The following is a 24,481-nucleotide window of genomic DNA, read 5'->3' on the forward strand; positions in this document are numbered from 1 at the left end:
GAGGCGGATTGGCTATAACAACAGAAGACCACATCGGGTTCCACTCCTGTCAGCCAATAACAGGAGACTGAAGCAATAGTGAAACTGAGATAAGAAACTGGACAGTTGAAGATTCTCTTTTCAATCTTCAACTGTCCAGTTTATCTCAAAGACAATTGATAACAATCAGGTTTTGCTGTTAGCTCCTATAAACAAAAATGCAAAGAGCTTCTTTTTTTCACTCACCATTTTCCAGCAAAGTTTAATGTCAAATGAATGAGAAATCCAATGTAGAATTAGTGGGAACAACAAATGGCCAAGAATGCAATGCAGCTATATGATACAGTTGCACTGAATTATGGCAGAGACTTGGCTCAGCTAATTAGTAATGTATGAAATGACAAGCTTGATGGCAATGATGGCAGCAATAGCATGAAAGTTAAAGCTTTGGAAGTTGATCTGTTTGAGCTGAGTGTATAGATGAGGAGGTGAAAAGGCTGGACAGACTAAAGAACTAAAGTGCTGTTGCATTGCTGTCTTTGGGCAGAGATAAAGCAAAGGCTAAATCTTACTGGTGCCACTATCAGAAGGGAGTCAAATGGCATTGTGTGTGATGTAGGAAACTGTTAACCAAAGTTATATAGAAATAGACCAACATGCTAATATAAGAAAGATAAATGGAAAAAAAAATGTCATTGCAGATTACACCTTAATGATTACTAATAAGAAAGTGTTTTCTGATTATGAATACATACATACATTGTATATATGTATATATGTATATATGTATATATATATATATATATGTGTGTGTGTGTGTGTGTGTATATATATATATATATATATATATATATATATATATATATATATATGTGTGTGTGTGTGTGTATATATATATATATATATATATATATATATATATATATATATATATATATATATATATATATATACATTTCATTGCATTTGGGAAAACTCCTGGAACACTCACAAGTGTTTGCCTCATGTTGTCACCTTCTGCACTAATCATTATTATATTGCACATGTTTATTTTTTAGTTGTCCTTCCATCATCTGATCTGCTCTTTCAAATGTGTCCAATACCGACCATGTTTTTGGAAAATCGATTTTTCTGCTAATGCACAACAGACTTTGAGCCCTCAGATCAGGTCAAGGGTTGCTTGAACACCATGACAATAACACACCAGCTTTTGGTGGAGAGATAACAGCACCGGTGAGCCTTCATACTTTACACAAATTCTGCAGTCTCTGCTCATCCATGTTGGTATTGCAGATGTATCTGATGCAGATGTGACCAAGACACTTGAGATGGCTACATAAAAAAGAGACATGAAAATGTTTTGGCTTTCAAAATGTATACAGTAGAGTCAAACAATAACATGCATTCTTGGTTAATTCGTTCTTTGTCATAAATTTACACATCATTGAATAGTGTACTAATAATTATTGGTGTTAAAAATAAAAACAGACATTCTAATACTACGAATACTGATGTACTGATTGTAAAATAGATGTCATAAAAAAGACATTAAACTTTACAAACTATGTAGTGAAAATGTTGATCTTAAAATTCCCAAGCAGAGTGTTTTTGTCCAGCAGGCGGTGACACTGAGTCATATTGAGCAAAACCGAGGCTAAAAGAAGGACAAAAAAAAGATGATGAAGAAGAAACTTTTGGCATATATACATTACAGCCCAGTGAATTATTATTATTATTATTATTATTATTTTTTTTTTTTTTTTTTTTTTGCATATCTCAGCTTGTTAGGAAGCTGGGGTCAGCCATGATACAGCACCCCTGTAGCAGATATGGTTAAGAGCCTTGCTCAAGGGCCCAACGGTGGCAGTTTGGCCTTGAACCCCTGACCTTCTGATCAGTAATCCAGAGCTTTAACTGTTGAACCACCACTGTAAATGTGAATGTACACGTAAGTGTGAATCTAAATGTGAGTGTTTTCAACTGATGATATATATTTAACCTGTACATATTGTTGAATCTGTATATTCTATACAAACTGCAAAGGCATTTTCATATTTTCTGGTTATGTTTGTGAATATATACAAAAACGTACACATGGTAAAGGACCTTCTTTGCCTCAGTTCTAAGTCCTAAAAGACATCAACTCTCTTAGGCAGCTTTAAACTTAACCACTATGCATTTATAAATTGATCTTTATTTAAGGGCTCTGGCTGATAAGACTGCGCGACTGAGACTGTTTGACCAAAACAGTACGGACAGTCTCATCCTTCGGAATCATTCCCTCTAGGATCTCCTGGATGGCATTGAGGACGTTGTGGTTGAAGACGATGTCAAGATGAGCCATGCCGCTGAATTCGGTCACGTACACCTTTTGATCCTGTTTGCCTATCCAGTGCTTGCACAAGCTCATGCTGCGGCTGTCCACCGTGTCATCACCATCCTCGTACAGAAAGTCCACGGGGTCACTGTTCGGGAACTGCTCGTCATAGATGTAGGTGACGGGTGTGGGTCGGCCAACCCCATAGAAACAGTAAACCTTGACTCCAGGGGTGGGGAGGCCTGCTGTGAGGTTCTTCGTGTTCTCCCACATGTACCAACCGTCCTCAAAGCTGATGTCGCTGAAGAAGCGGCGGTAGTCCTGGTGAGTGTAGTTGAAGGACGGCGTGGAGATAAAGACATGATCCTCAGGCCACGCCTCCTCAGATGGGATCATCCAGGGGTTCGTGGTGGTCATGCGTTGCTCCTCGCGGATCTTGATGGAGGACACAAGCGGGATGCCATCATTATCACCTGAGGAGTGAGGGAAAATCAAAAATACTAAAATCAGTTTCAGAGTCTGGCTAAATTCTTATTCATACTCATAAGTCCGCCACAGTAACCTATTTTTACTGTGGGCTAAACCTGGTGCTTCAACTTGGCTCCAGAGTTTCTGGTCCATTTTCACTGGGCTTAACCAGAAATTTAAGTCCCAGGACAAGCTGCCAAAGTCCTGCATTCACTGTATGTAATAAGACTGAGGATGATCTGTAACTCTAAGAGTTTTGGTGTTAGATCTCTCAAATTTAGCTACACATTACCTACATTTGTCTACTACAAATATCAGTCATCCTCTGTGACAATATCACAGGCTTCATGAATTGATGTGAAATACAGAGAGTTCCACTGTTACAACAAAACATATTACAGTGCTGATCCTTTTAACATAACGGCGTATGCAGTTATATCATTTTGACTTCAACACATCAGTGCTAAGCAAAATATCAACCTGATCCCCAAAATTACTTTATGACAACTAAATTAGTTTTTTTGTTTTGTCTCTGAAATCTGCTGCTTTGCTTACACAGCCATGAAACTACATGTGAGATCAGGAAGGAGGTGGATGTGTGCAGTAGTGATCATGTGATTCTAGCTTAACCCTGATTGGTGCAACTGGTGCTATTACAACTGACCCATTGTTATAACCATCACGCCTCCCTCTACTTCTACTGAATTGGTGATACATTTAACCTTTCACTACTCACTTGTCAGAATCAAAGATGGAAAGTGAGACAAATGACAGAAACAAAAGCATTGCAAGATATAAGGCCTAATGGCAATAATTTTAGAGTTAACAGCTTCTGAAATTAGGCATAAAGAGGACAGAGAGAGAGAGAGAGAGAGAAATAGACAGGTAGGCAGGCAGGCAGATAGATATATAATTGGATGGATGGATGGATAGGATCAGAAAATTAAAATTGGCCTTGTTACAGCAGTTAAGCACAGCCCACTTGTGGACTGTCACACATGTGCAGACAAAATACAAGTAGTAAATATTAACATAAGCTAGTTAATACAACAGATACCAGTTAGGCCAATTCCTAACAAATTCCTCATCTTTACCACTCAGCGTTGGGTGCAATAACAGAACAAACCTATAATCTAAATTACAGATAATAATAATAATAATAATAATAATAATGATAATAATGATAATAATAATAATAATGGCCTGTTTTGGTTACCTGATGCTAAAACTCTGAGGGGCTTCACAGCTCCACCCCATGGTGTTCCCAGAGAGATGAAGCTCTTGATGTAGCGATCTTTCCAGACCTGGCTTTGCTGGTTGAGGAAGTAGAGGATGTAAAGGCCACCCATGCTGTGGCCCAGCAGGTGGACGGGCTGTTTGTACTCATCGTGCATCTCCTCTACAAGGCTCTTCAGGCGTGCGAAATACTCAGCCTGCTCATCTGGAACACACCACGCACAATCAGAAAGAGTTTAGTTAACCAGATCATTGGGAATGTCAGTGCGACTGTCAGTCACTCATTTGTGAGCCTTGAATGGTTCTACTGATGAACTTTAGTTTTCATCTAAGGTTCTTCATTTATATTACATTTACATTTATGGCATTTGACAGATGCTCTTATCCTGAGCAGCTTACAATTATCTCATTTATACAACTGAGCAGTTGAGGGTTAAGGGCCTTGCTCAAGGGCCCAGCAGTGGTAGCTTGGCAGTAGAACTCTTCTAACCAGAAGTCCAACATCTTAACCACTGAGCTACCACTGCCCCAATCTTCATCAGTTCTTCATCAACAGGACTAATGAAGTTCCCAGAGTAGCTAATTATAAATGTATTCTTAATCTGTTGAACTGATTAGTTGTTTGGACAAACAAACTACAAAAGTCCAGTTTCCATGATAATTAACCCTCTAAACTGCCAGCTGATAGCATGTTGATTCAGTGGGTTGTGTTACCGCCTCACAGCTCCAGGGTCTCTGGTTTGATCTTGTGCTCAGGTTACTCTCTGTGCTGAGTTTGCATATTCTCCTCATGTCTGTGTGGGCTTCTTCTGGGTTCTCCAGTTTCCTCACACCTTCCAAATACGTGTGTATTTGGATTGGCTACACTAATTTGTACATAGGTGTGAATGTATGTAAATGTGTTTGTGCTCTGTGATGGACTGGCTTCACAACTCTACCCACTGTACCACCGTGCCACTATCAGAATAATATTCATTCAAATATTCATTAAAAAACAAACAAACAAGTAAAGCATATTGTTCAGTAACTACTATAAATTATTCAGTAACTACAGCAAAATTATTGGAAAACTATATTTAAAAAATGAGGAACTATTAATCTGGATGTACCAGTTTAAGAGGTCACTAGATGATAAAACACAGAATATGAGTGCAAGTGTCTTGGATAATTACACTGTCAAATTTATCATCTACATGATGTGAAGAACTTCAGAGAGAGAAAGAGGTTTGACTCACTTGGGGCAATTCTCCAGTCATACGGTGCTGCTCGAACAGTCTTGTTGCGCACATATCCTATGCTAACCAAATGTTCAACCATGGTGTGAAAATAACCTACAAACAGAATGTTGTAGGATGTCAGAAGCGAAGGGGGGAATCTCAGAGATGAACAAGATAAGAAACAGGATTGGACTTGTTCAGGTTAATTTAAATTCTGCAATCAATGATAAATGTAATTCAGATTTAACTGTTAGAGTTAACTTTTGTGAAAAAAAAATTCTTACATAGATATTCTCTTACCTCAGAAGTAATCAGTTAGCCTAGACGTGTTTGGTATTCAATGTGTTTGGTGTAATGGAAATCTATCTCACTAAAAATGCATCTACCTTAAACCACAGTTATTCAGTAATGTCACATTTAAAAATGGCATTTCATATCTTAGCAAAGGTGTATAATCAAGATTTGGGCAGGAGTGGACAAAATAGTGAGAAATGATACTTAAGTGAAAGAATAAATAATGTGTCAAAATCTTACTGAATTAAAAATGGAGGTATTCAGCTAGAACTACACTCAAGCGAAAGTTTAAATGTACTCAAGTATTAAAAAGTAAATTTTTTAATTCATGAAATTAAGTTATCATGTTTTCATCTTTTATTACTTATCTAAAACTGTTATAAGTTTATTTTATTTGTAAAGCAGCTACGCATTTTGCCATTTAAGTTTACAATATTTACCATTTGCTAGAATTTGACTTGCCGCCTAGCCAATTACGTTAGCTACCGAAATCGATGCTAGTCTAACCTGGCATTAGCAAAGAACAACAAAAACCAAAAAAACCCCAAAAAAAACAGGCTAACTTAGTTACTTATAGCCAGTTCATGTTACCAGTAAATTAAACAAACTTACCTCAACATGCTTTTTTCAAATCAGATGGAGTTCATGCCTTCCAGCTAGGCAAATAAGATACCTCATTCTATATAAATCTTTGCTTACACCGGCACATTGAAACATTTTACACCGGCACATTTAAACACTGACAGGTAGGGTCAGGGTGGAGTCTCATTGCTTATCCATCTTCAAATACACATGGATAGCTATAGCACTAACTACGTTTTGTAGCATGAAAAGGTTATGGTCAATGACTAGTTGGTATGATTCTTGAGCTTTTTGTCTACGTTGCTGAACCCTGATTGGATGCTAAACTGAAATGATTGGATACTACACCGGACCCATTTGATTGATATATATTGTACAGTAATTGGCTGGATGAAAGAAGAACAGACCTTCAAGATTTGCCACGAGTACTTTAAAGGTCTAAGTAAAATGTAAGGAGTAAAAAGAACATTTTTTTCTTTGAAATGTAAATAAATAAGAGTATAAGTATTCAATTTTAATAACACTCATGTAAAGTATACAGTAAATATGCCAAAATAATAATTAAGTACAGTAACAAAGTACAATTTCTCAAGTACTTCCCACCACATGACCTGGGCATTGGTTTGGAGAAAGAAAAAAAAAAAGCTAAGATAGACTTCTAATACTTGTTAGCAACATTATCTTTGTAGCTCCAGTGTAAACTAAAGGAGTTTTGGATGCCCGACTATATTCGTGATAGTTGGAAAATTGTGTCAATTAAAATTTTTACCATGTCATTCAGCTATAGCCACATTTTCAAACTAATTAATTTATCTAATGAGTTCCCTTTCACTGATTGTAAATGAGTGATACTGGTGTCAGAGCAGGTACCTGCCAGATTGTTGTTATCCAGGAACTCTATAGTATACGTCTGGCCGAATCCAGGGACACGCACTTCCACACCAGGAGAGTTGGACGTCCTGCGAGTCGTTCGGTTATACACGATCCTTCAACACAAGAAAGGAGGTGTGAAATGCTGACAACTGGAGTCCATTTGCTGACATTGTTGGCACCAGAGAATGCTCCAAAAACAAAAGGTTAATTGCTATAGCAAAGCTCTCTGTGTTAGCTCAGCACTCACCACCATAGTGTGAATAATTAGTCAATAGTGCTCGACTATAGCAGATTATTAAGAATAGGATTTTATTTACAATGTTCCTCAAACCTGTTGGACAATCTCCTACATTTGCTCGTCACTTAGGTGGCTTTATCTGCTGCAACTTTAGTAGCATATTAGGGTAAATTTACATTGTTTGTTTCTTGGCCACAGTACAATACCGTATCTCTGAGAATAGATGTTGGTAAATTGACCAAGCACATGTAAACAAATAAAGTGTATTTTATATATTCAGAAGAAGGTTGTGCTATCGAATATTAACCTTCTGCTAGATGCTGTTGGATGGGAAGCCAGTTGATGTACTTATACATTTTCCGTGATCTCCTTTGCATTTTGGTTTCTCTGTGATGTGAAAGGTATTTGCTGCGAGGCTTGTAAATCTATATCCAATAACCATTTTATGATATTTTTTTGTGTTTCTTTTCTTGGCTTCTGTTTTTCCACTATGTCAGAGTCACTTGATCAGGAACTAGCTGAGGTAGATGGACTGATACATGTGTCCATTTTTACTGCTGAATCCTACACTAATACAGCATGTCAGAACTAAAACAGTTACCTCAAGTAACTGTACCCCAAGTTATTTAAAAATAATAGCAAACAAAATACATTTTCATAATTGAGAGTGATGTTTGTTATATTCATTTGTAAAATAACCAAGTAAAACAAAAGAGATTATATCAAGTTACACCATAGGGTCATGGAGTTTGGGAACCCCTGCCTTAAGGGCTTCTAGATTGAGGTATCCTGGCCTAATGAGGGGCAGGGCATGGTGGCTTCATGATTAGCATTTTTGCCTCGTACCTCCAGGGTTGGGGATTTGTCCCCCCGCCTAGTGCCCTGAGTTCCCTAGGATAGGCTCCAGGCTAAAAATATATGTTATGTTGGTTTCTAATTATATTTCATTTGCAGAGCCAGTCTATGCATATGCCCCACTGTTATTTTGTATAATTACTGCATTCTGTGTATCTATGAACAATGTCTTGGGCCTGTTTTTTGACTTGTAATACTATTTGTAGTTGTTTGTCCAGAGCACCTGCTTTATCTGTGTGTTTTGTCATAGTTCAGGAGGCTTCATGTTATTTTCCCACTGTATTTGTGGGAAATGTTAGGAATAACAGTGAAATTACTGACTTTATTCACTTTTATTCCATTTTATTAAGTTTATGAAGTGTGCCCTCACCTCATGTTGTCAATCCAGCAGTCAATACCGATGGGCATGAACATGTTGAGGTCGATCCACAGAGGAAACCAGTTCTCTGTCTTCTTGTAGCAGAGCCAGTGCACCAGCGTGGGTTTGTCTATTTTCGCTTCGAGGCGGTTGCCTATATTTCCTGGCACTAAAATCACACCGAATAGTCACAGGTCAAAGAAGTGAGTGTACAAACCCAGTGTTGAATTTTGCAACATTCTTGCAGCATTGAAAGAACTGTTTACAGAGACAATTATGTAACACTGTTGACTTTAAACACTGGACAAAGAGTGAATCTGAGAGATACATTGATAGAGCTGGTTAAATACTATACGTAGTAATTCAAAACCACATAAACTAACACTGTACGATAATGCAGTTCAACTTGCTTTAATTCAACATCAAGAACTAATTCAACATTTTAGGTATCAGTTTAACTTGACACAGAGTTCATTCAAAAGTGTAACAGTTAATTCAACAATACTGGCTTTAGTTCTATATTGTAAAGATGTATTAAAGAACTAATAAGTTAATTCAATACTGCAGATGTTAATTAATTACTGCTGGTGTTAATTCAACAGTGTAAAAGTTAATGCAAGATTATACGAGTTAAATAATCCTAATGTTATTTCAACATTGCAAGGGTTAATTAATCACTGATCATGATATTTTAACACTGTAAAAGTTCATGCAACACTGTAGGAGCTAAATACATTTGGTGTTAATTCAACACTGTAAGGGTTAATTTAACACTTCAGATGTTCATTAATTACTGCTTGTGTTAACACTAAAAATGTATGCAACACTATAGGAGTTAAATACTGTGGAAGTTAAGGGTTAAATCAGTAGTTATTAATTCAGATGTTAATTCACTATTGCTTGTTATTTTAACACTGTAAAACACTGTTCATACAGCTCCATAGGGATCACATACTTTGGGTTGTAAGGGTTAATTCAGCACTACAGATGTTAATTTATTACTGCTTATTTAACACTTTAAAAAAAACACGCAATACTACAAGAGTTACTCGGGTGTTAATTCAACATTGCGATGGTTAGTTCAATACTACAGATCTTGATTCAATATTCTAAGGGTTGATTTATTTACTGATGGTGTTACCACTGAAAAAGTTCATGCAACTATTTAGGAGTTAAATATTCTGCGTGTTCATACAACATTGCAAGGGTTAATTCATTACTGCAGATGTTACTGCAGTTAAAATCATTATTGTTGGTGTTCATTTAACACTATAAACGTTTTTTCAACACCATAAGGGTTAATTACATCTAGTATTAATTTAGCACTGTGAAGATTCATGATGCATTGTAGGGGGTGTTAATTCAACATTGTGAGGGATAATTCAATACTGCAGATGTTAAATCTTTATTGAGAGGGTTAATTCAATACTGCAGATGTTAACTCTATTGTGAGGGTTAATTCAATACTGCAGATGTTAATTCTTTATTGAGAGGGTTAATTCAATACTGCACATGTTAACTCTATTGTGAGGGTTAATTCAATACTGCAGATGTTAATTCTTTATTGATAGGGTTAATTCAATACTGCAGATGTTAACTCTATTGTGAGGGTTAATTCAATACTGCACATGTTAATTCTTTATTGAGAGGGTTAATTCAATACTGCACATGTTAATTCTTTATTGAGAGGGTTAATTCAATACTGCAAATGTTAATTCTTTATTGAGAGGGTTAAATCAATACTGCAGATGTTAATTCTTTAACATCTAATTCATTATTGAAGGTGTTCATTTAACACTAAACTGTAGGGGTTATATCAACTAAATGTAGTGAGTGTTCAAAATTCAACAATTAAACACTGTAAGGGACAGCCAGTCACTGATGGTGTTAATGTAAGACTATAAAAGTCCATGCAGCACTGTAGGAGTTAAATACTTTGGGTGAGGTTTAATTTAATATTGCATATGTTAACACTAGTGGCGTTAATTCTATACTGTAAGAGTTAAACTGACAGTAACATTTAATGTAATACTTTATCAGTAAATTCTACGCTGGTTTTGCTGAAGGCTACATAAACTGATTATTCATGATGGGGTTAGAAGCTCGTGCGTTGCAGTCTATCTGTCAAGATCTTACCGATGATTAGAGGCGGCGTGCTGTTGTTTTCCGTACGAGGTCCGGCAGTCGGCGGAAAGATGACGTTAAAAAGCCAGAATCCTGTCGACTGCTGAAGCGCGAGCAGGACGGTGAGAGCGGTGGCGAGCGCGTGCGATGGAGGAATCATCTCTGCTGTCCCTGCTGTGTGTTTCTGCGGTCTACGGACTCAACTTCTCTGTTTGCTTGGAGCGAGAGAGAGAGAGAGAGAGAGAGAGAGAATGAGTGAGTGAGTGAGTGAGTGAGAGAGAGCGAGTGTGTGTGTATAAGTGAGAGAGAGAGAGAATGTGTGTCTGTTTTGCCCTTTTTTGTTATGATTGCGCTTCTTTGTTATTGTTTTATATTTTTAATTAGCTTTTTTTTAAAAACCTTTATTAGTAAATTCACTTTTATTCTGTAATTCTATTCATTTACCCCTCTTTTTTCAATTATTCTGTATATAGAGCCTTTATATTGCAAATAATTTATGTAAATCGTTTGCCCTATTAATTTGTTTATTTATTTCAATGTTTGTATTTTATTCTATTTAGTTTAGTCTTTTTATTTGTGTGTGTGTGTGTGTGAGAGAGAGAGAGAGAGTGCGGTGTACTGTAGCTATATTTAACCTCGCGAGCTCACCTGCCGTACACACTTAAACATGTGCCATTTGGCATCATGGCATCATGGCATCATCCCGGCAAAGCAAACAGTTCCTACAGTACCAGTATACTGTCCTCTTCCAAAATTCAGCCTGTCACTTTCATAAACAAAGGCACCAAACTGTACTGTTCCTTCTCTCTGCTGTGGTGTCAGCAAGGGCACAGATTCTATACCATTAGTGTAGAAATTATGCATGGGAAGGTGCGTGTGGTGTACCTTTTGTACCAAAAGAAAATCCCGGAAGTGCTAACCGACTCGACGTCATTGGCGTGCGCCACGGTCTCGTCACCATGGAAACCGAAAAGCGCCACTAAAGAAGGTAAAATTAACTAACGTTATACAGCTATAATTGTTAATATAGTTATAAAATGCTACGGAATCAGACAATAAACACTCTGAGCAGCTAAATTATAAATTATTGCTCTGAAATATAAAGTTTCAGCTTTTGCTTAGTTGCAGTTTTGTGTCATTTAGTAGCCTATCTTATTTATTAACGTAAACCAGCTGAGCTAAGTGCTCAGGTATTCTCAATTATTACATGTTACAGTGTTACATTCATTTTAAAAACATTTTTTACTACCACTATTACTACTACTACTACTACTACTACTACTACTACTAATAATAATAATAATAATTATTAATTGTATTATTATTATTATTATTATTATTCACTTCACAGATAGAGAGAGAACAGACAACTAGACCTCAACAGATGTGAACATTAAAGTTTAATGTTAATATATTTTAACAAAGATTTGTTTTTGGATAAAAAACTAAATAAAATGTTTTGTTTGCAATTGTTTGATATCCATGGGAGCAGAGTATTTTTGTGAATTATTTTAACAAAAGATCAAAAGGTTAAACAATAAAGACAATTTACAACCTTCTTTGCTCATATTTACCAAGGGTGCCAATATTAGTGGAAGGCATTGTAATTAATTTCTGTAATTTAATGTAATAATAATAATAATAATAATAATAATAATAATAATAATAATAATAATCTAATATTATCACTTTAAAAAGGATTTTTGATTCTTGTAAAAAAAAATTTTTAAAACTAAAATAGCATAACAAATATTTCTAGCTGTCTATGACTAGCAGCCTCCCTAAAATGAAAGGAAATCTAACGATATTTGGTGGTTCAATGGTTGTGTGTGTATGTGTGTGTGTGTGTGTATGTATGTATATATATATATATATATAATATTAAATTTGATTTACTTTTCAACCTCACATTAAGTTTGTTTATAGTTATATTTATCTGTTTGCCAAATTCATTCAATAAGCCAAAGTCATTATGTTAAGGAGCATCAATCTCTGTGAGACTGGAATCTATAATCTCTGCTTTACTCTGCCATGTTTTAAGTGCTGTCTGAAGTGGAGCTTGATATGGAAGAAGCCAAACTGAAAGAGGAGGAGAAGGAGGAGGAGGAGGAGAGAGAGGATGTAGGCCTGAGAGAGTTACGGGAACTGGACAAAGTGCAAATCAGTCTCTCGGCTGCCCATATGTGAGTTTACTAAAGTTCACTGGTGTTTGCTCTGTGTTCAGCATTAAAGATGGCCATTATCATGGTTATGCCAGATGATGCTCACAACCCCAAAGCTGTTTACATTACATAATCATTAACTGCAATGACAGAAACATATCACACATGCTATGCCTTTAGGGACAAGAAACAAAACAAAATTATATAGGCTGTATTTATATCAGCATGTGATGAAACAGCAAACAGTAGCCTTGGCATGTTCTTTGTGTGTGGTCATGTAGAATAAACTGTAGGAAAAAAGATTTGTACAATAGTTGACATATAACTGTAACGTTAAAAACATGTTCCAGACTCAGAGAACATGCTCTGCTGTGCTGTGAGTCACTTGTTTACTTTAAGACCTGTGGGCCTCTGTGGTTTTGCAGGGGTTGTACATATATTACAAATTGTACATTTTGTTATTACGCTTTCTGTTTGTGCAAAAATGGATGAATCCTTATTTAAGCCAGGAAGATTTAAGACAATTGCATTTTTAATCGTCGTTTTTGAACAATGAGCAGGTTCTGACTGGTTGTGGAATGCGGAGAGCTTTATGGGCAGGAAAATTGGCTGCAAAATGTCAAGTGAGTTAGGACCTGATTTAAGAAGGGTATACACACACCAGCATTTTTGCCACTTATGTACTTACCACATAATATTTTGATATTACTAATATTGCAAAAAGAAGCATTTTGCAATTTTCAGTGCCCTCTACTGCCTGCAAGGTGAACTACAATGGGAGTAAAAGCATTGACAAGCCTTCTGCTTATGTTCAACCTGCTCTAGTCTTACTGTATGGTCGCTATAGGCAGGGTTGTCCTTTATGGGGGTGGAGCTCATTTCAGGGCTGTAGAAATGTAAACAGAAACTAATTTAAGGGGTTTGGCAACATTTCAATAACAGCTTTTCTAAGGTAGATTAGAGATTCTTTAAAATCTTTTAGAATTCCACCCCACCCCTATTTTTCTCCCCAGTTTGGTCACCTGCTAGACAACTCTCCCCTATTATACTCCACCTACCAACCCAGGAAGGGTAAAGGATAACGTGATTCCTCTGAGACACAAGAAGCCAGCCAAACGTATTTTTTTTCAAACTGCTGCTAATGCTGCATGATAGAGAAGCATAACTGCCATCTGCTATCTTCCCTCTTCCACATACTGGAGCTCACAGACGCCTACAATTGCCGAGTGTCGCTGTGATTGACAGTGGAGAGAAAGTATCCTAACCTTCCCAATCAGAGAGCACAGCTAATTTTGCTCCCTTGTCCACAGATCGAACTCACGATCTCCTGAAGATAACTCAAACACTGTTCTGTTATGCCACCCAGAACCAACTTTTCTACTTTTAAAAATTACAGTCTGCACCTTTAACAGTACATTAAAAAAAATGTGCTATGCATTAAACTATGTAAGCAACAGCGTAGTAGCTAGAATTCATGCACTAGAAGCAATGTATTTAGGCAGACTAAGCCAAGAAATAATTAAGTTGACTCTCAGTACCAAATAAACTGCTATAATGTAGAAATGTCACTGATCCAAAATGACTCTGTTCTTACAGGTCAGAGCAGAAGCCTAAAGTAGACCAGGCCGAATGTCCTGCCTCATACAGCGAGAACTCGGCTAAAGAGAAACTGTTGGTGTCCATGGCAGAAAACCTCCACGCTCAGTACTCGTATCTGTACCCTGACCGCAAACCGCTGCTACTCTGCCCAGTCAATGAGTTCGGAGTGCAGGTGCAGTATTTACAACACCATGAGTTGTACACTAGGTTCCCAACACAGACACTAGTCACTGGTTGCCCTGAACTGATAAATATGATACAATAATATGATACTGTTCTCTGTATTGGTGCCTCTGTACTGGTAAAGTACCACACACACTGTTCTTTATTACTAGTCTACTATTATTAAGAAATGTTATCAGATATATCATGACATTTGTATTATAAGGTTCTATCTGGATTAAAAATGAATGGCAGTTTGAAGTTTTTAACACTGTCACAATATTTTATTTTACACTATACATCTGGTACTCAGGGCTAAGTATGTCCATTTACCGTATAACTTTGTTTGTGTTCTTGTTTTGCTGTAACAGAAGTTTGTGAGCACCACGCTGCGGCGTACGCTGATACCGTACCGTGAGCTGTATGACTGGCAAGGCTGTGCTAGTTTCATCTCTGACTTTTTGACTTTGGAGCTGCTGGAATGTCCAACTGAAGTGGTGAGAGCTACTTCTTCTGCTTCTACGCTAAATATTGCACTTCTCAAAAACGGTTCATGCCCTACCTTGCTTCAGTGAATAAGCTCACTTGTATACAGTAGATTTGTACTTAAGAATTGCTGCTGTAACCATAAAGACTGCCCTGTGCTCATACCAAGAGCATAACAGTATAATAAATACACAAAAATACACAAGATATTCATCAGCTCACACTATCTACAGAGATGTTCAGACTGACTATTCCATGTGTGAGCCATTGTACAACAGCTCATCAGCATACAGAGCGGTAATGTTGTTCTTTCGACTGTGTGAATTGTTTAGCCGAGACAGCTGTACTCTCCAACGTGGGTGGTGCGGACTCGGAGAGGTACATGTTTTGATTACTCCACCTTGCTCTGCAGTTTATTGCTGGGCGCAGGCTACAACGCCTACGGTGTCAGCGGCTACGCTGTCAAAGAGATGTGCCTGCTCGATCTGAGCCACCAGGAATGTCCACTACTCAAACCCCAGGACACGGTGAGCGATCACAAAGCCGCCTCGAGGATGTATGATTCATTTGGATTTCCATGTTGTATGATTTTTATATCTGTAAAGTTATTGATGCGGTTACACTGCATTTATTATAGAAAAATAGCTAAAACAAGCAGTGATAATTAGGTTCTCATTGTTTGCTTATGTGTAGGTTGAGGGGAAGCCACCCAGGCAGGAGGAGGACGTGAAGAAGTACAGGGTTAAGCCTGCACAACAACTGAAAAGCACCTTTGAGCTGCGTCAGGAGGAGAAAAAGCAGCAGGAGCATCTCGCAATGCTCGCCAAGGAGCAGGAAGCCGAAAGACAAAAGGAGGTCAGAGTTAAGGGATTAGAGCACACTGATTATGATACATGCATGTTTATGTGTTGCGTAAGAGATCATGAAGCGTCCTGATGTTAGAAAATAATGGACAAGATGAAGGCAAAGAACATAACGATGTGGAGTGGAGTTTTTAGTCTTTTCAAAAGTCTTCACACTTTTCAGGCAACAAAGTGCCCCTATAATGTCATAGAGTTCCTGTTGGGTTTTGAGATACTAGATTATCTAGTTAACGTCCCATGTCATTTTGAGACTGGACTACTGGAAATCGCTCCTGGCAGGTCTGTCTTTGAGCACCATTCAACCTCTGCAACTGATCCAGAATGCAGCTGCACAACTTCTTTTCAACCTTCCTAAGTTCTCCCACACCACCCCATTGCTACGCTCCCTCCCCTGGCTTCCAGATTTAATACGCTATTGCTTGCGTACAAAGGTAAAAACGGACCAGCACCCACTAAGCACAGAGCGCTTAATGCACCATGCACGGCCCTACATTCCCGCTGATCCACTAGCACTCCTCGACTGGTCCCATCATCTCTCAGGGTACAAGGAAGGCACGTGTAACAAACGTTAAAGATGGGCAAAGAGGAGGTGGGAACCGGCCGAGCATAAACAAAGTTTAATAATAAACCAAACTCAAACAGAACAGAACACACACTGGTGTAACATAAAGCCCACGTTTGTTTGTTTGTTTGTTTGTTTGTTTGTTTGTTTGTGTGTGTGTGTGTGTGTGTGTGTCTCTCTGGTGCTTCCAGCCGCTCCTTTATCTCTCTCTCTCCTACTGATTAGCCAAATCAGTACCAGGTGTGCATCCTCACAACCTGGCTTCTCCCTCCTCCTCGTCACAGCATGCATCAAGACACTTATCTGTTCTGGCACCTAGGTGATGGAATGGAACTTCCCCTAGATGTCTGAACAGCTGACTCACTGGCAGTTTTCAAATGACGTCTATCTTTTCCTGAAGTACTTAAATTAACACTGTAACTTAAAAAAATGTGTTGTCTCTGTGCTTTTCTTATGATATTACTTCCCTAACAGAGTTTTTAGACGGATGTTATTCTTAATCCGTGACCTAGTGAACCAGTATCAGAATGATTTTATTGATTGAGACTTGAAAGCACTTCTATAATTTGCTCTGGATAAGGGCATCTGCCAAATGCCATAAATGTAAATGTCCTGGCAAGTCATTGCCTAAAGACGTTCTTATCATGTATCGTGAAAGACCTAGCTGTACTGGAAATCGATCCTCACAGATTAAATCCTGTAAAATTGAAATGTCATCGGCTTTGTACGCTACAATAAAATTGACAGATTTTATGTTTCTCCTTTCCTACAGGAGCAGGAGCGTCCTGTGGATCCTCTGTGGGGCCTACGGGTTCACAGCTGGGTTCTGGTTCTGGCAGGGAAACGTGAAATATTGGAGAACTTCTTCATCGACCCACTCTCTGGCCAGAGCTATCCCACGTCCAGCGCGTGTTTCCTCGGCATCGAGAGCGTCTGGAACCATGAGAACTACTGGGTCAACATGCAGGACTGCCGCTCCGGCTGTACGGTCAGTATGTGTGGAGTTCTGCGCTGATGACTGTGTTAAATGGCGATTAAGCTTTAGTTTTATTGGTTGTACCTGCAATGTTGAAAGTTTTTTTCCCCACTTCATTATTACACTTCATCTGGATCTGGGCAAACTTTGCTATTTATTTTTTGGCTTTGTATCTCTCAGGAGATGACATATGACCTACATGATGTGCTAAAGTGGGAGTACATGTTGTGTACCAATAGCAGTTCACCTCTAGTCCCTCCTGATGGAACAGGAGAAGAAAATAAGGAGCAGAACGATGTACGTATAGCCGGTTTCCCTGCTTTCACACACCTTCCAGTCTGAGCGTGCACTAAACACCCAGACTTCATTTCAACAGGATTACTCCTCCCTAGAGTTTTCATACAAGATTTCATCATTATTCACTAATTAAACTGAAAGCAGGAGAAACTATAGCACATAATGCATACAGGAGCATGCAGTTCAGACAGTTTCAAATGAAATTAAACAAGGATCCTCCAAAAATTGTCAGAAATGTCACATATGAGCTTAAGGTAATATTCAAGCACAAAGACAAAACACCAAAATGTAGTCCATCTCACTTATTATTCATTTTATGACATGTCTTCACAATAAAGACACGTTTTTATTTGAGGTTCTCCATTGTTCTAACTCTCACTATATCTGAAATCAGTACTTAACTGCAGAATATTATCAAACAAAAAGTAAAACAAATTGTGGAGGTAATCATAATGAATTATAAATAATAAGAATACATATAAAATTGTACTGAATGCTGATGCAGTTTTAGGAGTTCTCAGAAAATCCTAGGTTTGCCTTGGGTTTAAATATCAAGTAATCGTTAATTTAATCAAATTTCTTATTGTACCTAAAAACACTGAATTCTACATTATGTTTTTTGGAAGAAAAAAAAAGAAGTTTTGGTTCTATTGGTTTTATAGTGAATAAAATATATAAAAACACATGAACATTCATGTTTCTCACAGGATCCTTTTGATTTGTAGCCTTGTCTTAAACAGTCCCAAATAAATCTCCATTTTTAATGGCTTTGTATAATTTTAATAAACTATGACCTTTTTAATGATCATTTTACATTTATTTTTTTCAGGAGGAGACAGAAGAGCCTAAGCTTTTTGAGATGCCTCAGTCTTGGGTTACACAAATCCACATCTCAGAAGAAGGTCATTTTTATCATGTGCATGACCTTTAATAACCTCAGCACACCTGGTCAGTCCTATATTAACATATCGTTCCATGCAGTGGCCTCTGTGACCTTTTGGTGTTCATTGTTTGCATTTAAAGATATGGAAAGTCGTTTCCCTGGTGGGTCGAAGGTTATCCGTTACAGGAAGGCCACGCTGGAGAAGTTTTCCCCTTATCTCCTGAAGGACGGATTAGTCACAAGACTCACTACTTATGATGACCTGGAATGTGAGTTTCATAAGTAAAATTTTTCATGATAAAAATTGACACATATCAGCTGATGCCTCCTTTTATTTCATCCTTCCTCCCTCCTTTTATGCATTGTGAAGGCACTCAGCTCAACACGGTGAATGAGTGGTATGAGAACCGGCATGATGAGCTCCAGGAGAGGGAACTGAAGAAAGCCACCAATGTCACTACAGAGCATTTCTCACCAGGAAGGAGCTTCTGTCTAAAAAGTAAATGCATTATGTTTGTGTATTATGTTTCTATATTACACAGAGGGAGTTACACTCAGTGATTGTCATCAAATCTGATTAAATAATTTAAACAAAACAATTAACAAGGAGGAGCTACATGCTGAAAAGTGATAACGTCTCACTCTGTACTCTTAGTAAATTGTTTTAATAATCAATACGGAACAAAAAAGAGCAAATGAATAGAGAGTAAGAAATAGGAAGATTTGATTATACAATCAAATCTGATTCAGATATGTTGTAAGTCCATCCACCTATCCATCCATTCTTCTGTTCACACATCTGTCAGTCCATCCATCTATCTGTTCACCCCTCTGCCCAACCGTCCATCCATTCATCCATCCCTCTGTCTATCCATCTGTCAGTCCACCCATCTATCCATCTATCTGTTCACCCCTCTGCCCACCCATCCATCTATCCACCCATCCATCCATCCCTCTGTCTATCCATCTGTCAGTTCACCCATCTATCCTTCCATCCATCTGTCAGTCCATCCATCTATCCATCTATCTGTTCACCCCTCTGCCTACCCATCCACCCATCCATTCCTCTGTCTATCCATCTGTCAGTCCACCCATCCATCCTTCCATCCCTCTGTCTGTCCATCTATCAGTCCATCCATCTGTTCACCCATCCATCCATTCATCTGTTCACTCATCTGTCCATCCAACCACCCTTCCATCCAACCAACGGACTAACCAACCATCCACCCATTAGTCCATTGATCTGACCAGACATACATGTGTACTTTTATACATATATTTATTGATGACTTTAAATAGGTAACGTTAAAATGGCAACCAATTAAAATGGACACGTTAGACACTTTCATCTATTTATTTATTTGTTTTGGTATTTCTTTGGTTGTTATTTATTTATTTTCACTTTAGTAGACTCTTAGTCTCTGTCTTTGAACAGAAGGGCTCAGAAGGTGCTACTATTTACATGACAATGATGTTTACATTTTAACCAAAGATAACCAAAGACAAAGCCAAAGATTAAAGCTCAGTAAACTACAAACCCAAACACCGACTAAGATTCTCAGCTCTGTGCAGCTCACAGGTATGTGACTCTGGGCCCTGACATCGAGCGTCTTATGGAGTTCTACAGTAAAGCTCGAGATGACAACTTGCTCAGTCGAGTCGAGACACCGACAGAGATGACTGAGACGTTTCAGGACCGTTCTGACTTCCTCTATTACCGACACGTTATTTACGGACCTTTGGAGCTGGCACAAAAACTTGGAGTTCAGCGACCCATTCAGGTTACGATAGTACACACAGACACACACACACTGCAACTGCAACCTTTCACCTGCTACAACACTACCCACCAATAATCAATATTTTCTTTGTGGTGTCACATTAACTGTGTTAGCATAGCATTATGACCTTATGGCTCCTATGTACCATGGGAACTGGATCAATAATGTGTGTGTGTGTGTGTGTGTGTGTGTGTGTGTGTGTGTGTGTGTGTTGTAAGCAGAAGGTTGTGGTAAAATTCCATAGGGATCGATCCAAACCAGCCAGCAAGGATGTGGCTGAACTAATTTTCCAGATTTCACAGAATCGAATTGAGGTTACATACCATCTAGAGGACGACAAAATCGTTCCAAATTTTGACATCTTTGAAAAACCTTCTAACCTTGACGACCCCTTCCCAGACAAGATGGTCTCCAGCTTTCAGGTTTGACTGCAAGACGTTAAAAAAACCCCACTTCTCTGCCTTCTAGTGGTCATTTCATTAAATGACAACAAAGGCACACTTTCAACAATCATCTGATTATTTTTGGTGTCAGTGGTTAAAGAAGGAACACAAAAGTGTAATAAATATAATTCCCATACAAACAGAATAAAACTTCTTGCTGTAGAGATTCCTTAAAGACATTTGGCTAACATTTGGTTTGAAGATAAATCCATTTTAAGTTAAAAAAAGGTTTACTTTTCCTTTGAGTGGGTTGACATGGCTCAAATCATTCTCATCGTCTTCCTCTCTGTGTACATGCAGGTGGACCCGCTTGCAAAACCCTTCCCAAAACTGCACCTGTACCAGACCCTCACGGCACTGATGAAGGAGGAGGAGAAAGTCTTAATCAGTATCAAGGACTCTGAGAAAGAAGTAATAATATTAAAGCTTTTCTTTAAAAAGCTGGGGTTTTTTTTTCATTTATCAAGATCTGTATAACTTTATATTTATTTCCTCATCAGTCTCTGAAATTGCTGAAAATTAAGATACTCTCTGTGTGTGTGTGTGTGTGTGTATATATATATGTGTGTGTATATATATGTGTATATATATATATATATATATATATATGTATATTAATGTGTATATATATATAATATTTATTTATGTGTGTGTGAGGTGAGGGACATCCTAGAGGGAAGAGACCGGGAGGAGAGTGCCATTATGCTTAAGATCTCCATCTACGACATGGCCAGGAACGAGAAGGCACGCCTGCACATGGAACAGCTGGTGAGGCATTATTTCTATATGGAATTACTCACCTTTCATACTTCTATCTAATTTCATTTCATTTGTTTAATGAACCAAATATTAGAAAAGCATCTTCTCATAAAGACAAGTTTCAGGGGTTGTAGCATAAATTATTCAAATCTTTCAATGATACTTGACATCATTAAAAAAAAATCTAAATTAAACTTTGAATAAAAAATAGCTTCTGCTCCCTGAGGCTTTAACTACTCATCACCATATAACATTCTAACCAGTACTGTTAAATAATAACTAAATTGTCAATCTTAGCCATAAATTTGAAGTTTTTTCTCCTGTAGAAGCACCTGGCCCAAGAGAAGCAACTGAAGAAAGAGTGCGAGGATGTGGACATCTTGGCTCCGTTCCTGGCTCGGCTGGGAGACCCGGAGATCCTGACCAAGCAGCAGGCAATGCAGATCCATGCAGACTGCCTCGACAGCAAAAAGCAGAGACTTATAGACAAGGCCAACCTCATCCAGGCTCGATTTGAAAAGGTGACACTCACATCTGACATCTCTTGTGTATCTGTGAGGATTTTTTTTTAAAGACATCCAGGTTATTTGGAATGTTTTGAATTGTGTTAATGTAGCTGGACTGAAGAACTTGGAAGACATTTCACTGCTCATCTGAGGAACCTTATCAGTTCTGACACCTCATTATTTAAACCTTAAACTCCTGGGACAGCCCAACTGGTCCAGATTTACATTCCTCGCTTTCATAACATCATATCTTTTGTATTTGTTTTATTGTAACTTCAGAATGATTCACAGGTGTGTTAATAACAAAATGTAGTCAAATCAGTACTTTTCAAACAATTTCATCTTATAAAACAAAAAGAGAAATGCCACGCCTCCTTCACTGAGACTGACATGCACATAGGCCAGAGGTTCCCAAACTTTTCCAGGGCAAGTCCCCCCCAAAGGGTGTTAAAATTTGACCGAGGCCCCCTTTTGCAAGATGTCTTTAAAACACATTAAAAATACAGACTTCTGAATATATCCCCCCTTTTTTTTAATTAATAATGACATCTTGCATCTTTACATTACATTAGGAATTGATTGTATGTGTGTGGTTGTCTGAGAGTGAGAAAGAGAAAACATACATTTATTTATTTTTCACACCAAATTGTTGAGGCCCCCTGGCAGCCCCCACTTTGAAAACCACTGACAGGCCACACCTCCTTCACTGGGACTGACGGGTACAGAGGCCACACCTCCTTCACTGGGATTGATGGGCACAGAGGCCACACCTCCTTCACTGGGACTGACGGGCACAGAGGCCACACCTCCTTCACTGGGACTGACATGCACAGAGGCCACACCTCCTTCACTGGGACTGACATGCACAGAGGCCACACCTCCTTCACTGAGAGGCTCTGACCTGCTGTTAGAGAGAAAACTCAAAGAATAGCAAATTAGATTGAGGCGGTCTATAGGACATGTTCATTACAGGTATTGACATTTACACTGCAGGATAAATCCAACCTGCTCCTATGTGAACTTTGTTCCCTCTCTCTTTGTGTATAGGAGACTAAGATGCTCCTGCAGAAGCAGCAGTGGTACCAGAAGAACCAGTTCACCTTCACAAAACAGGATGAGGAAGCGTATTTGGCCTACTGCTCCGAAGCCATGTTCAGGATCAAAGTTTTGAAGCTGCGCCTCAGCTGGTACACACCTCAACTTCACCTCATTCACACTGATAATCTAAGATTCTTTTCTAATGAATTCAGTTTTTAAGCTCATCACATTTTTTAATTCTCCAACCTGATTGGTCAGTAGGTGGTGATAAATTTTCCTCCAACAGCAGCTCGGACAGGAGGTTGATAAGTCACAGGTTTATCATAATGCACGTTATTCTAACATTATTGTTTCTATAGTAACCTAGTATATTATAGGGTCTCCTACAGTAGTGGATATACAATATAAAGCTTATAATAAACAGATTTATAATGTTATTTAACAAACATGCATAATCCTTGATATTGTTACACTTTCCAGCAGGAGATTTTCACTTTTAGGGAAGGACTCTACTGTCAGCACTTTAACAGTCAAGAGGTTTTCCACAACAGTAAAGTCTGCAGAAGTTTGTGTTTTGTATTACTGAAGAGAGTAAAAAAGACGGGCTGGAGAGGGAACAACGGTTTATGGCTGCTATAATAACAGAAGCGCTAAACTTGTAATGTGTTTGTGGATGTTAAACCTTAAACGTAACTATAAATGATTAAAAAGCATGATCAGTGGTATATTGCTATGGCATAAAAGGAACAAAAAACCCTTTGCCGGTATAGCAAGTACTGATGTCACAGCAGTCATGTCTTCCATATACATATGTTTAATGTTAGTGACCAAAGGGTCTAGAGAAATGGCTCTGTGATTAATCTTTGGTGTTTTTTTTTTGCCATATTTCCTTTTGTAGCCACAAGGACAGAGCGCCACAGAAGTACCTGGCCCTGGATAAGATGCTGAGACAAGATCCGAGACTGATGCAGCACCTAGAATGACGTACACCTGTGTGCTAAAATTCAGTGTTGTTTACCTTGGTACATATTTGTAGCTGTAGAACAGCATCTAGTGTGTGGATAGCCACAGTACACTAATAGAATTTTCCCCCTTGCATGTAAAAACACCTCATTCAGGCTGGTCTGCTTAAAGTCCAGCAAAAACACATTGATCAACACCATTCTTTATCCATACATTTTAAACACCCAGTATAGAAAATCTAAGGGTTTTAGTGTTTTCCCCCCCCCTTTTTTAAATCGGCTTGGTTTCACGGATTCAGGCCGTCAGCACTGCTGACCATTTCAGCTCACTCATGCTCTGCAGAGAAATCTTTACACTGGAACAAACTGTATTATCACATACTGTATGATTGTAAGGTTAATAATTTTTTTTTTAAAAATCCCACCATTAAAGCCACTGATTTTGCAGTATCGACCCACAA

At 38.2% G+C, this 24,481-nt stretch overlaps 2 protein-coding genes across 11 annotated transcripts; one reads left to right on the forward strand and one right to left on the reverse strand.

Annotated features, from left to right (window-relative positions):
- Positions 1-1,701: 1,701 nt before the first annotated feature.
- Positions 1,702-11,348, reverse strand: lcat (lecithin-cholesterol acyltransferase). Of its 2 annotated transcripts, XM_053631296.1 has the most exons (7): positions 11,190-11,348; positions 10,554-10,756; positions 8,430-8,586; positions 6,964-7,079; positions 5,236-5,331; positions 3,981-4,205; positions 1,702-2,769 (listed from the first exon to the last, which is right to left on the reverse strand). In XM_053631296.1, exons 2-7 carry the CDS (start codon positions 10,699-10,701, stop codon positions 2,177-2,179), a joined length of 1,335 nt encoding a protein of 444 aa, XP_053487271.1. In that variant the 5' UTR covers positions 10,702-10,756; positions 11,190-11,348; the 3' UTR covers positions 1,702-2,176. The 2 variants fall into 2 exon arrangements, with proteins under 2 accessions (XP_053487271.1, XP_053487270.1); XM_053631295.1 differs by lacking the exon at positions 11,190-11,348 and having other exon boundaries at positions 10,554-11,114.
- On the forward strand, positions 11,337-24,481 carry ccdc135 (coiled-coil domain containing 135). Of its 9 annotated transcripts, none has more exons than XR_008386583.1 (20): positions 11,337-11,529; positions 12,583-12,724; positions 14,300-14,474; positions 14,836-14,961; positions 15,283-15,477; positions 15,644-15,805; positions 17,148-17,363; positions 17,532-17,648; positions 18,478-18,550; positions 18,672-18,800; positions 18,902-19,030; positions 20,104-20,312; positions 20,534-20,734; positions 21,056-21,166; positions 21,413-21,523; positions 21,841-22,035; positions 23,068-23,207; positions 23,320-23,386; positions 23,542-23,716; positions 23,957-24,481. XR_008386583.1 is itself a non-coding variant. In XM_053631288.1 (18 exons), the coding sequence occupies exons 1-18, from the start codon at positions 11,400-11,402 to the stop codon at positions 24,039-24,041; spliced, it is 2,646 nt and encodes an 881-aa protein (XP_053487263.1). In that variant the 5' UTR covers positions 11,337-11,399; the 3' UTR covers positions 24,042-24,481. The 9 variants fall into 9 exon arrangements, 5 of the variants coding, with proteins under 5 accessions (XP_053487263.1, XP_053487264.1, XP_053487265.1 ...); XR_008386584.1 differs by having other exon boundaries at positions 23,542-23,623; XR_008386585.1 differs by having other exon boundaries at positions 23,320-23,374.

This window comes from Ictalurus furcatus, chromosome 8, assembly GCF_023375685.1.
Source record: "Ictalurus furcatus strain D&B chromosome 8, Billie_1.0, whole genome shotgun sequence".
Lineage (NCBI taxonomy): Eukaryota > Metazoa > Chordata > Actinopteri > Siluriformes > Ictaluridae > Ictalurus > Ictalurus furcatus.

Coding starts and splice junctions, on each gene's coding strand:
- lcat (XM_053631296.1), bottom strand. CDS start 10,701: ATGATTCCTCCATCGCACGCGCTCGCCACCGCTCTCACCGTCCTGCTC. Junction 8,587..10,553: donor CACGCCGCCTCTAATCATCG/GTAAGATCTTGA, acceptor GTGTGATTTTAG/TGCCAGGAAATATAGGCAAC. Junction 5,332..6,963: donor GGATAACAACAATCTGGCAG/GTACCTGCTCTG, acceptor TTCTGTTTGTAG/GTTATTTTCACACCATGGTT.
- ccdc135 (XM_053631288.1), top strand. CDS start 11,400: ATGCATGGGAAGGTGCGTGTGGTGTACCTTTTGTACCAAAAGAAAATC. Junction 15,478..15,643: donor TACTCAAACCCCAGGACACG/GTGAGCGATCAC, acceptor GCTTATGTGTAG/GTTGAGGGGAAGCCACCCAG. Junction 15,806..17,147: donor AAGCCGAAAGACAAAAGGAG/GTCAGAGTTAAG, acceptor CCTTTCCTACAG/GAGCAGGAGCGTCCTGTGGA.